Source organism: Dreissena polymorpha, chromosome 7 (genome assembly GCF_020536995.1).
Source record: "Dreissena polymorpha isolate Duluth1 chromosome 7, UMN_Dpol_1.0, whole genome shotgun sequence".
NCBI lineage: Eukaryota > Metazoa > Mollusca > Bivalvia > Myida > Dreissenidae > Dreissena > Dreissena polymorpha.
Genome location: NC_068361.1, coordinates 97598431 through 97611438, shown reverse-complemented (window position 1 = coordinate 97611438; position 13008 = coordinate 97598431). Strand labels below are relative to the sequence as shown.

The 13008-nt window shown below is 37.6% G+C and overlaps 1 protein-coding gene across 2 annotated transcripts; it reads left to right on the top strand.

Annotated features, from left to right (window-relative positions):
* The first annotated feature begins 10264 nt into the window (after positions 1–10264).
* LOC127839377 (uncharacterized) lies at positions 10265–12277 on the top strand. 2 transcript variants are annotated; one of them, XR_008030305.1, is made up of 2 exons: positions 10265–10575; positions 11733–12277. XR_008030305.1 is itself a non-coding variant. In XM_052367759.1 (2 exons), the coding sequence occupies exons 1-2, from the start codon at positions 11395–11397 to the stop codon at positions 11961–11963; spliced, it is 312 nt and encodes a 103-aa protein (XP_052223719.1). In that variant the 5' UTR covers positions 10968–11394; the 3' UTR covers positions 11964–12277. The 2 variants fall into 2 exon arrangements, 1 of the variants encoding a protein (XP_052223719.1); XM_052367759.1 differs by lacking the exon at positions 10265–10575 and adding an exon at positions 10968–11475.
* The last annotated feature ends 731 nt before the right edge of the window (positions 12278–13008 follow it).

Here is a 13008-nt window from a genome sequence, read left to right as displayed (position 1 = left end):
CTCCGTCGTCCGTCCGTCTGTCCGTCCGTCCTGGCCACTTTCTCCTCCTACACTTTAAGCACTAGAACCTTGAAATACACACACATGGTAGCTATGAGCATATGTGCGACCCTGCACTATTTGGAATTTTGATCTGAGGTGGGGCCGGGTCAGAGATTTTTACTCATTTTTATGCCCCGGGATCGAAAGAAAGGGGGTATATTGTTTTTGGCCCGTCTGTCATTGTATGTGTGTGTGTATGTGTGTGTGTATGTGTGTGTGTGTGTGTGTGTGTGTGTGTGTGTGTGTGTGTGTGTGTGTGTGTGTGTGTGTGTGTGTGTGTGTGTGTGTGTGTGTGTGTGTGTGTGTGTGGTGTGTGTGGTGGGTGTGTGTGTGTGTGTGTGTGTGTGTGTGTGTGTGTGTGTGTGTGTGTGTGTGTGTGTGTGTGTGTGTGTGTGTGTGTGTGTGTGTGTGTTGTGTGTGTGTGTGTGTGTGCGTGCGTGCGTGCGTGCGTGCGTGCGTGCGTGCGTGCGTGCGTGCGTGCGTGCGTGCGTGCGTGCGTGCGTGCGTGCGTGCGTGCGTGCGTGCGTGCGTGCGTGCGTGCGTGCGTGCGTGCGTGCGTGTGTGTGTGTGTGTGTGTGTGTCTCATGGAGCTGCACATTTTGAGTGCACCATACTACACCGAATGTCTTCAAATTGATACTGAACCTCTCTTATGGCAATACGGATACTAGTAATCTCAACTATGCATGGCCCCATTACCAACCCTGGGGTGCCCCGCCCACATTGGCCACGCCCACATAGACCACGCCCACCCAAAATTGCCTTTTACTATAATTTCTTCATTTCTACACCGATTCACTTCAAATTGATACTGAACCTCTCTTATGACATTATGGTTAATCTCAACTATGCATGGCCCCATTACCAACCCTGGGGCACCCCGCCCACATAGGCCACGCCCACCCAAAATTGCCTTTTACTATAATTTCTTCATTTCTACAACGATTCACATCTTATTGATACTGAACTTCTCTTATGACAATGCGTTCAATTTCAACTATGCATAGCCCCATTACCAACCCTGGGGAACCCCTGGGTCAAACATGCGGAGTGGGGATACACGTCGGCCTCTGACGCGCCATTTCTAGTTTAATATTTTTGAAATCACCCATTTTTGTGTAAAGTTTGGAGAAAAATCAAGAAAAACACATTTTAACAATGAAATACATTTAAGTTGTATGATGATATTTTCATGTATTTCAACGTTTCCAATGTCCAGATAAATACCCTATTTGTACCCATTGAAAACCTTTAAAACTTTAATTTTGCATTGTTATTTTGTGTTGGGCTTGAAGAAAAAAGATTGATCTGTATGCAAATGTTTACATTATATCTCACAATCATAACAATTTCCAATTTATCGACAGTGGTGACCGGGTTTTATCATTATTATATGATTATTAGTGCTTGTGATCATATTTCAGATGCCCAGGGGCCTTTATGGTTGGGTTAGGGAGGGGTGCTCCCTCCCTTCCTGAATTGATTTTTAGCTCCACTGGCCAAAGGCCAGCAGGGCTTATGTCATGGTCCTGTGTCCGTCATGCGTGCGTCCGTCTATGCCTGCGTGCGTCCGTCCGTCAGTTCATTAACTTTTCCTTTAAACATCTTCTTCTCCTAAACTACTAGTCCAATTCTGATGAAATTTCTCAGTAATGTTCCTTGGGTGAACCTCTTTCAAATTTGTTCAAATTATGCGCCTGGGGTCAAATGACCCTGCTCTGGGGTTACAAAATTGAACATATGCTTATATAAGGCCTATTTTGTGAAATCTTTCAAAATCTTCTCATCCATAACCATTGGGCATAGGGCTATCAAATTTGGTATGTAGAGACATCTAATAGTCCTCTACTAAGTTTGTTCAAATTATGCCCCTGGGTCAAATTTGAAACTGCCCCGGGGGTCACAAAATTTAACATATGCTTATATAGGGTCTATTTTGTGAAAACTTTACAAATCTTTTTGTCCATAACCATTGGGCCTATGGCTACCAAATTTGGTATATAGTGACATCTTATAGTCCTCTACCAAGTTTGCTCAAATTATGTCCCTGGGGTCAAGTTTGACCCTGCCCCGAGGGTCACAAAATTGAACATATGCTTGTATGAGGCCTATTTTGTGAAAACTTAAAAAATCTACTTGTCCATAACTGTATGGCATAGTGCTACCAAATTTGGTATGTATTGACATGTATTAATTCTCTTCTTAGTTTGTTCAAACTATGCCCCTGGGGTCAAATTTGAAACTGCCCCGGGGTCACAAAATTGAACATATGCTTATAAATGGCTAATTTAGGGTAAACTTTAAAAATCATTCTTGTCCATAACCATTGGGCCTAGGGCTATCAAATTTGGTATGAAGTGACATCTTATAGTCCTCTACCAAGTTTGTTCAAATTATGCCTCTGGGGTCAACTTTGACCCTGCCCCGGGGGGTAGGGGGGTCACAAAATTGAATAAACGCTTATAAAGCGCCTATTTTGTGAAAATTTTAAAAATCTTCTTGTTGAAAACCATTCGGACTATGGCTACCAAATTTGGTTTGCAGTAACATCTTATTGTCCTCTACCAAGTTTGTTCAAATTATGCCCTTTGGGTCAAATTTGACCCTGACCTGCGGGTCACAAAATTGAACATTTTATACACTTCTTTCTTGCTTATTTTGTGAAAACTTTTAAAATATTCTTGTCCTTAACTCTAGGATATAGGGCTACCACATTTTGTATGTAGTGAGATATAGTAGTTCTCTATGTGTCCAATAATTATGTTGATGAAGGTGACAGTGGTAATGACTTGATATGTCTGTGAGATATGAATGCCAAAGTCTTTGTTTTACATAACATGAATTTTTATGTAAAAGTGGTGGTTCTTCATAAATTCTACATGTTCTTTGCAAATGATGACCTCTACAAAGTTGTTCCAGGAGTACCATATTGCCTGACAATCTTTTGTTTTATTGTTAACTTAAACTGTACTTGATTCTAGCATGCAACTATACTTCTTTGAAGTGATTTGAGCAAATTTCTCACAGTTTAGTAATGTATACATTGTTTAAGGTACATTATAATTTCACATTTTGTAGGTGGACTTCAATATGTATGATCTACTTATGCTGCCACAATGTAAAGGCAACAATCACTGGGTGTTGCTGGTTGCAAGTGTTATGTCCAGGACTGTAACCATTTACGACTCGTTGGGTGGTAACAACAAGGCCTTGTTCGATTTTTGTTCTGGTAAGGTTCAAAGCTGTAATTATGCCCCCCTTCGAAGAAGAGGGGGTATATTGCTTTGCTCGTGTCGGTCTGTCGGTCGGTCGGTCTGTCTGTCGGTCCGTCCACCAGGTGGTTGTCAGACGATAACTCAAGAACGCTTAGGCCTAGGATCATGAAACTTCATAGGTACATTGATCATGACTCACAGATGACCCCTATTGATTTTCAGGTCACTAGGTCAAAGGTCAAGGTCATGGTGACCCGAAATAGTAAAATGGTTTCCGGATGATAATTCAAGAACCCTTATGCCTAGGATCATGAAACTTGATAGGTAGATTGATCATGACTAGCAGATGACCCCTATTGATTTTCAGGTCACTAGGTCAAAGGTCAAGGTCACGGTGACCCGAAATAGTAAAATGATTTTCGGATGATAACTCATGAACGCTTTTGCCTAGGATCATGACACTTCATAGGTACATTGATTGTGACCCGCAGATGACCCCTATTGATTTTCAGGTCACTAGTTTGTGTTAAGTATGAATGACTTTTACTTTATTTCCAGACTGCCAAATGTTTGGTCATGAAAAAGCATCCCACAATGTTGCGACAGGCCCACGATTCAGTTTATCGAGACTAGTCGTGAGAAGCAGACTTCTGATTCATGGAGTGCGGCAAACATCTGTGCGACTCAATCACTCCACTGTAAAGACCCGCACGGCATTAAAATGGATATTATCAATATGTGTTGTTGCTCGAAAATATGTTTGTGAAGCAGGAAGTGCTTTGGGCTCGATTAATCTGAGAACTCAACAAAATATTAATAAAATCCTTCTGTGCCTTTTAGTTCTGAAAACAGAAGTAGCCAGTTGGTATTACACATCTCCTAAACAAGTACAGCACGATAAAACTTAAGATTTTATAATCCTAATTTTTTATAACATCTTTATATCCACACAAAAATATTGATGATTGTGGTGCTCAGATTGCAAAACCACCTGTTTGGCAAAAATAATGCAGATGTCTAGATTATGATAAGTGCAAGAAAAAAAGAATAACTCTGGAGATAATAATTGATATGATAATCATTGCTTGACAGAATCACAATTGACCTAGATATTTATTTATGTAATGGAGTATTTTTCAATGTGTGCCTTAAGATTCCAAAAACATATTGGCTTAAAATAAATAATCCCGATGGCAAATAAATTATCCCGATGGCGTAAATGACTTATCATTTCATGTTCATGAACCGGCTTTAAAATACTGTGTAGACTTATCTGCTAGGCGGTGAGGACTTTTAGACCACCTGATAAACTTCAACTTTATTTGCCCTAGTTCAGTAACCGACTAAAGATATGCTAACATAATACTGATGACTGATGAGTCTGTTGTGTCTTATATTCTCATTGCTACTTAAAATATTAAGTCTATTTCAACGTTTAGACTAATAATAAGCAAATTCGTTAAATTGATATCCCCCACCAAATAAATTTTGATTATTGATGGGTGCAGAACTAACAGAAAAGTTTATTTGAAGGGTTGTACCCTTATCTCACTTATTTAATAGTTACAACATAAAAAACAATTGGCAATAACTCTTATTTAAGAAAGTGTAGGGTTATAGATTTTGTGCATGACCCCTCTCCTCATTGATATCTTAATTTCATCTTTAAATCGTGTATAGTATCTGTGATATAGTCTTAAAAAGTAACATCAGACATGTACATATGTACTAGGGTTATGTTTCTTGTGCATGGCACTTATTCTCATTGACAATTATACACCCATGACATTTCATGTTGAAATCTTGTATTTATAGTTTCTGAGATAAAGCCCTGAAAAGTTACATCATACAAAAACAACAAAGGGCAATAACTCTTATTTAAGAAAGTGAAGGGTTGTGGTTCTTATGCATGGTTCTATAAATGAGATATAGCCCTGAAAAGTTACATCAAAAAATAACAATAACAAGAAAGGGCAATAACCGTTATGTAAGAAAGTATACGGTTATGGTTCTCGTGCATTGATAATTATACACCCATGAAGTTTCATGTTAAAATCTTGTATAGTATCTGAGATATAGCCCTAGTTACATCATAGAAAAACACAAAGCGAAATAACTCTTATTTCAGAAAGCGACGGGTTATGGTTCTTGTACATGGCACCTCTCCTCAGCTATATTTATACACCCATAAAGTTTCATGTCGAATTCTTATATTGAGTTTCTGAGATAAAGCACTGACAAGTTTGTGAGTGACTGCACTGACAGAAAGACCAACAGTACGTTTAAGTATATTTATCGTACCCGGGGTACATTAAAGTATACTTAAGAGTACACGGGGTACTTTAAAGCATTACCCGAGCCGAAGCGACAATTACCAATCAAGCTTATTGACATATTAAATAAATGATGATAGTGGTAACTATGATTGTGTGAAATATAATAAAATAGTTTTCCTGAATTGAGTGTACATGTGAATTAGCTAAAATAATGATAAAAACACCGATTGGGATTATATATTTTTGAAACTGAATTTGGTTCATAATCAGTTTTTAACTTTTTTAAGCTGAATAATATATATATATATAATCTGAAAATATTTTCTTAAATCAATGTTATATTTTTGTATTAAAAAAGTGCAACACTCATGACTGTAAATTAGGCATTACCAAATTTCTTTACAACGTAATGCATGTACATCATCGATATATATAACATTTAAAACGAAAATCGTTTTAAAATTCAAATGTTTGCATGGTGTTAGAAGTACTGTTTTGATATCTTTGTTGTGAACAATGTGTTTAGGTTCAACGTCCGAAAAAAAGATGTCCGAAAATAACTGCAAGCTGTCAAAATGCGAAATTAAGTTGAATTGAAACAACAATGCGTTAAATATTATTTTTCATCAATCTGACATTTTTCACGGCGACTGATCGGAGCAATATCACGGAGGTACTGTGAAATCGTCAGATCTCACGATCTGACAATATTGACGCTACACCGGTCTATTTCGTTTCCGTAGAGATAGCTAATGTCGTCCGTTTGTAAGCTCAAATTTGATTGGCTGACGGGTTCAATAGCTTATTCTAAAAATAAATGCTGCTCGAGCAGCATATTGCTGCTCGAGCAGGAATTTTGCTGCTCGAGCAGCATTTAAATGCTGCTCGACCAGTAAATTGCTGCTCGAGCAGCAATATGCTGCTCGAGCAGCATTTAAATGCTGCTCGAGCAGCATTTTTTTCTGCTCGAGCAGAAGTTAAAGTTTCGACCCCTTTGGTGCGCCATAAAAATTGATGTCTTATTCCAACTTCACATAATACTGCGTCATAAGTACATTGAATATCAGGATGTTGTACGAAACCCACTTGAGGCAAAAATCACAGAAATATTCAATTTATCACATTATATTTTCTTAAATTACAAATAATGTTATAAAACTATGTTTTTAATTAAAATATTTATAATGATGAAAATACAATTTTTAAATAAAACTGTACATACCTGTATCGCATATGCAATGCTGCCATTTTGAGCAAAGATCACAGGACACAGCCTCATCATCATCACCCACTAGTTCACTACAATATGCACAATAGTAGTCCGTCATTATTATCCAATACCACAAACCGCTTTAAATTATATGTCCACACTAATATTATATCAGATACCTTATTTGAAACTATAATATGAATTAGCACAATTTCCCTGAATATTATCAATAGCACACTTTAAGTTATAAACTTAATAATTTTTAGATAAAAAGTTGAGTTTATATACATTTTCAACAGTATTACTCAATAAAATCTGTGAAAACTAATTTACACTTCTACAAAGATGAAAGACAAACTTGCTCTTTTAATCACGTTTAATTATATAAAGATTATCACAACTTACCTGAAGTGATAAAAGACTTCAAAAACACACCAGCTTCAATCGAAAAAAATGACAAGAACTTCAAAACCTAACAATCATCAAGTATAAGATTATAAAACACAATAAATGAACCTCATTATGGTCATTAATAATTAAATGAATTAAATGACTTCAAAGACATCTTTTGAGAAAATAAAGCTGCAAACAATGATCTCTCTATTTTGTCTTAATTCCAAGTGAAAGAAATTAAAAATCAACAATGATAATAACAAACATGTTATGGAATAATAGTAATCTTAACATAATGAGAAAATATCTGGGGTGAATTGTCCAGGGAGCAGGGGTGAATTGTCTAGGGGGTGAGTTGTCCCCTGGGGGTGAATTGTCTTGGGGGTGAATTGTCTTATTCCCTCCGGTATGACCACTGTTATTTTGACGATTTTTCTATCGAATCGTCGGTAAGCGTGACCACATGTGACAACAGCGATGCCAGTTGGAAAATTGGTAGACGAGTCGTTGAACTCGACACATTGGCCGAATCGCTTTCAGCATGCAGTGCTTGTCAAGTGCCATGAATTTATTTAGCACAGTAGAAAGCAGGGATTTCGGACTTGCATGTGTTTTGGACATACAGTGTAGCAATTGTGGTGCAATAAATAATGTGGCTACTGGATGGAAACATGGCAGAGTTTATGACATGAACACAAAGCTTGCATTGGGTAAGACCTTTTTGTATTTTTGGTACATTGGTGCATTATATCATGATTTATTTTTAAAATTACTGATACTTTTGAAAAATTATCACTTAGGCCAGGGATTTCGGTAATTCTACATTCGCCCGCCGAATACCGAAATCCCCCATACTCGCGCCTTATATGGTCAATATGTCATTGGTATGATTGTTTCTTGGCATCGCATAACTGTTGATGTACAAATAATGATATTAATATTAATTTTTAAGCACTCTTGACACCATACGCTGCCTCGTAGCGGTGATTTCGGTAATTCTACATTTGCCCGCCGAGTACCGAAATCCCCCATATTCACGCCTTACAGGGTCACTATGTCATCGGTATCATTGTTTCTTGCCATCGCATAACTGTTAATGTACAAATAATGATATTAATATGAATTTTTAAGCACTCTTGACACCGTACGCTGCCTCTTAGCGGGGATTTCGGTAATTCTACACAAGAGCATAGACACGCGCCGGTACCGAAATCCCCGCTGTACAAACCTGCAAGAGTCAAAAGAATCATTATATTGCTTACTTATTGTAGAAATCAGTCAGAAAGACAAAAACACTATCAACAATATCCCCTTTGGTGACCTAGGTTGAAAAATTATCACTTAGGCCAGGGATTTCGGTAATTCTACATTCGCCCGCCGAGTACCGAAATCCCCCATACTCACGCCTAATATGGTCAATATGTCATTGGTATGATTGTTTCTTGGCATCGCATAACTGTTGATGTACAAATAATGATATTAATATTAATTTTTAAGCACTCTTGACACCATACGCTGCCTCGTAGCGGGGATTTCGGTAATTCTACATTTGCCCGCCGAGTACCGAAATCCCCCATATTCACGCCTTACAGGGTCACTATGTCATCGGTATCATTGTTTCTTGCCATCGCATAACTGTTAATGTACAAATAATGATATTAATATGAATTTTTAAGCACTCTTGACACCGTACGCTGCCTCTTAGCGGGGATTTCGGTAATTCTACACAAGAGCATTGACACGCGCCGGTACCGAAATCCCCGCTGTACAAACCTGCAAGAGTCAAAAGAATCATTATATTGCTTACTTATTGTAGGAATCAGTCAGAAAGACAAAAACGCTATCAACAATATCCCCTTTGGTGACCTAGGTTGAAAAATTATCACTTAGGCCAGGGATTTCGGTAATTCTACATTCGCCCGCCGAGTACCGAAATCCCCCATACTCACGCCTTATATGGTCAATATGTCATTGGTATGATTGTTTCTTGGCATTGTTCAGAAAATGCTCTTGGGGAGAAACATTCACGGTTTCACGCCTATTTCTATTCATTTTACACATATGCCGCCAGCGTGTACCAAGCAATGGGAAACAACTGGAGGTTAATTATGGCAAGCGGTTCGACGCATAATCCCAAGAAACTAGGTTTCTCATGAGAACCTAGGTTCTCATGAGAACCTAGGTTTATGAAATCCCAAGAAACCAGGTTTCTCACGAGAACCTAGGTTCTCATGAGAACCTAGGTTCTCATGAGAACCAAGGTTTATGAAATCCCAAGAAACCAGGTTTCTCATGAGAACCTAGGTTCTCATTTGAAAACCTTGGTTTACGCTTGAGAACCTAGGTTCTCATGAGAAACTAGGTTTTTCATGAGAACCTAGGTTCTCATAGACACATAGAACTTAGGTTCTCATGAGAACCTAGGTTCTCATTCTGAGAACTTAAGTTCTCGTTTGGTATCCTAGGATTTCACAAGAACCTAGGTTCTCATTTGAAAACCTAGGTTCTCATGAGAACCAAGGTTCTCATTTGAAAACCTAGGTTCTCATGAGAACCTAGGTTCTCATTCTGAGAACCTAGGTTCTCATTGTGAGAACCTTGGTTCTCATGAGAAACCTAGTGTCTTGGGATTATGCGTCGAACCGCTTGCCATACACTTTGAATGGGTCCAACCTGAACATTTGCTACATTGAATAGTGTCTTTTTTGCATTCTAGCCTAAACACAACACAGGGATAAGCAGCCATTGTGACTGACGATAAATTCCGTAATGACAATCCTACTTTATATAGCGTTTTGCATAATGGTCGGCAAAAAGGTGCGAATGACTGCGTTTGATCGCTCGGATGTCTTTCACACTCTCGGACAAATTATAAGCATCAAACGGACAATCTTTTTTCAAAACAGGGAAGCAATTATAGTTTTGAGGGTGTTGAGTTCACAGTTGAGAACTTGGTCATTGAAAGTAAGTAGGTGCTAATAGATCATACAGCAGTTGTTATTCACACTACCAGCGTCATTGCGATTTTTAAGTTGTACATTCGACTAAAATTGGGAGTCGATTTTTTTTTCAAATGTAATATATGAAGTGGTACATTCAAAACCGGAATTCCTATGTTGATACTTTCTTCTTATATTTCAGAATGTTTCAAATACACAGAGATTCTTACAATATATAAAACTATTTGTAAATAAAGGGAAAAATTGCACAACAACAACATCGGCAAATTCTTGTTTGAGTGCTCACTTCTTTACTTTACAGCGTCAAAACAAACCTTTTATTCAAGAAATAGTACATTGCATAATCTTGAAAAGACAGATATTCAATAATGCAATAATCCGCGTCAATACGATAGGCATATGTGTATGATATCACAGTCCATCTTTTTCATACAGCAGATGAAACCGCATGAAACATATACAGGCAAAGAGATGAACACGTATGTAATATGTTAATTAAGTATGGTCTTAGATCGAATTCATGTTTATAAACTTTGCAACACAATTTGAATACTTGAATTAAGAGGGCTCATTAACATAATGAATTTGTGAACTGATGGTCGTTCATAGAAAGGGTATCAAGAAAACGTCGTGATACATATGAGGCAAACATAGTTTTATGTGCGCTCAGCAGTTAAGGACTGAACTACATTGTAATAAACCGTGCGTTTCGGTACTTATAATAATCTGTTATCGCTGCTCATGTTAAATGAATGTATTTTGTTCTACCAATTGATCAATGAATGTATGTATGTTAATGAAATGCCAGAGACATTGTACACTGTTTTATGCAATCAACTTTTTACTTTTGTTGAATGTAACTACTAATTAACGTTCGTTGATACAAAAATAAACAGTGGCAAACTCGAAGTGGTCTAAACAGTGTATTTACGAAGGCACCCAGTTTGAATATCATACAGTACAATCTTCTAATGCCATAGGATATAACCTATTACTAATGACGCAAAAACTATGCACTCCGTACAAATCAGTTTGGATATAGATTTTCGCACTTTCATTTAATTATCTCAAGCCATGTGTGATGTACCGGCCTTTTGTTCAAAAGTTGTTAATGATGAGAAGTTGTGTCAAGAACGGTTCCTTTCATTATTGTTTGAAAAAGTGCGGCTCGTGTGAAATTGTCTGCAGTTATGTTGAAATTAAATATGCTCAGTTATCTGCAATTTGTATATAAACACCCGTCGCACTTGCACTTGTTATACAACCAAAATCACGTTCACTACCTTGCATAGTACATCATGGCTTCCTCTCGAAGAATAGCTATATTTGGTGACAGTTATGTTAAACGACTTGGACGTCATTGTAATTATGATTTAAAGGTAATGAAGTCATGCATTAACTGAATGCATCTTTGCAATTAAATTATAGTATTTAGTAACATTGGATCACATTTATCGCGTTTATATGTGAATTAAAGGTGTTTACATGACCTTTAAACTTCATGTAAAACTTCTCATCAAAATAACCACAAATAAACCTACTGAAACCATGAAAATTATCGTATTATTCATATGCTCCTTTCACAATGTCATACATGTACCTTCCATATTTGCAATGGAATTTTCATTTATTTCAGATGCCTGGAGAATTGCGATTTTTCGCTAAGGGGGGAATGACGGCAGCACGTCCTGACGTCGAGTTGCTACAGGAACTAAAGACATTCCAGCCGCACGTTGTCGTGGTGGTTCTGGGTGGAAACGACATATGCACTAGTTCGTCGCCTGCGGACATTGTGTCGTCTCTACTAAGGCTACAGACGCAGCTCCACGAAGCAGGAACCACGCGTGCATTTCTGCAACATTTGTGAGCGGGGTTATTTTCCGAAGGACCGTGCAATGACAAAGAAATGTTTTAATGCACAGAGAAACAAAACCAATGACTGTCTAAACAAAAACGCGTGTGTAATAGAACTGAAAAAGATTAGATTTCCAGCAGATTACCACACCGATATGGTGCACATGAATGAAGTTGGCAATACTAAACTCTTTAGGCACATCAGAGGCGTTTTATTTGGACTTTAAATAGTTCACTGTATTGTCATTTTTGTTTGTTTTGTATTTTGGTATTACGTATGATTATTGCTTGTTTTGATTTTGAAATAAACGCTTTCTGGCAAATAAGCATCGTTTTAATTGTAATACAAATAAGGCACATTTAACATACAATATGTCCAATAACATATAATACAATAGTTCTTTTTTTCAAGTAATATCAGCCTCGCTATTTTGCGATTTCAATTGACGTTTTCGTAAAAATTGACGAAAGCTAACCCTGAAGCGAATTAATAAACACCCAATTCTGTCATTTCCTGAGGTATTGTATTCTCACAGTACACTTGTTGCTTACCGGTGTATTAATGCAGTTGATAACGAGCACATCGCCGGGACTACACTGGAGTGCTAATACACACGTGTACCGTGTGCAATACCTGATGCAAGCAACAACGTGTCAGAACAGGGATTTCGGTAATTCAACCTGTTTTAAATGCGCTCGCTCGGATATCGAAATCACCGTTACTCCGATAAACGATAATAATTTATCATGCTTATGTACAAAGTAACATCAGTTGAATGTTTCCGATTTTTGAACAAGAAGTCAATTGCTGCATCGAATCCATTTAAGTATGAGTAAGAAACGGGATCTAGGAAATCTAGGTTATTCTACATTTTATAATTACCGAAATCCCCGCTAAGAGGCAGCGTATGGTGTCAAGAGTGCTTAAAAATTAATATTAATATCATTATTTGTACATCAACAGTTATGCAATGTCAAGAAAAAATCATACCGATGACATATTGACCCTGTAAGACGTGAATATGGGGGATTTCGGTACTCGGTGGGCGAATGTAGAA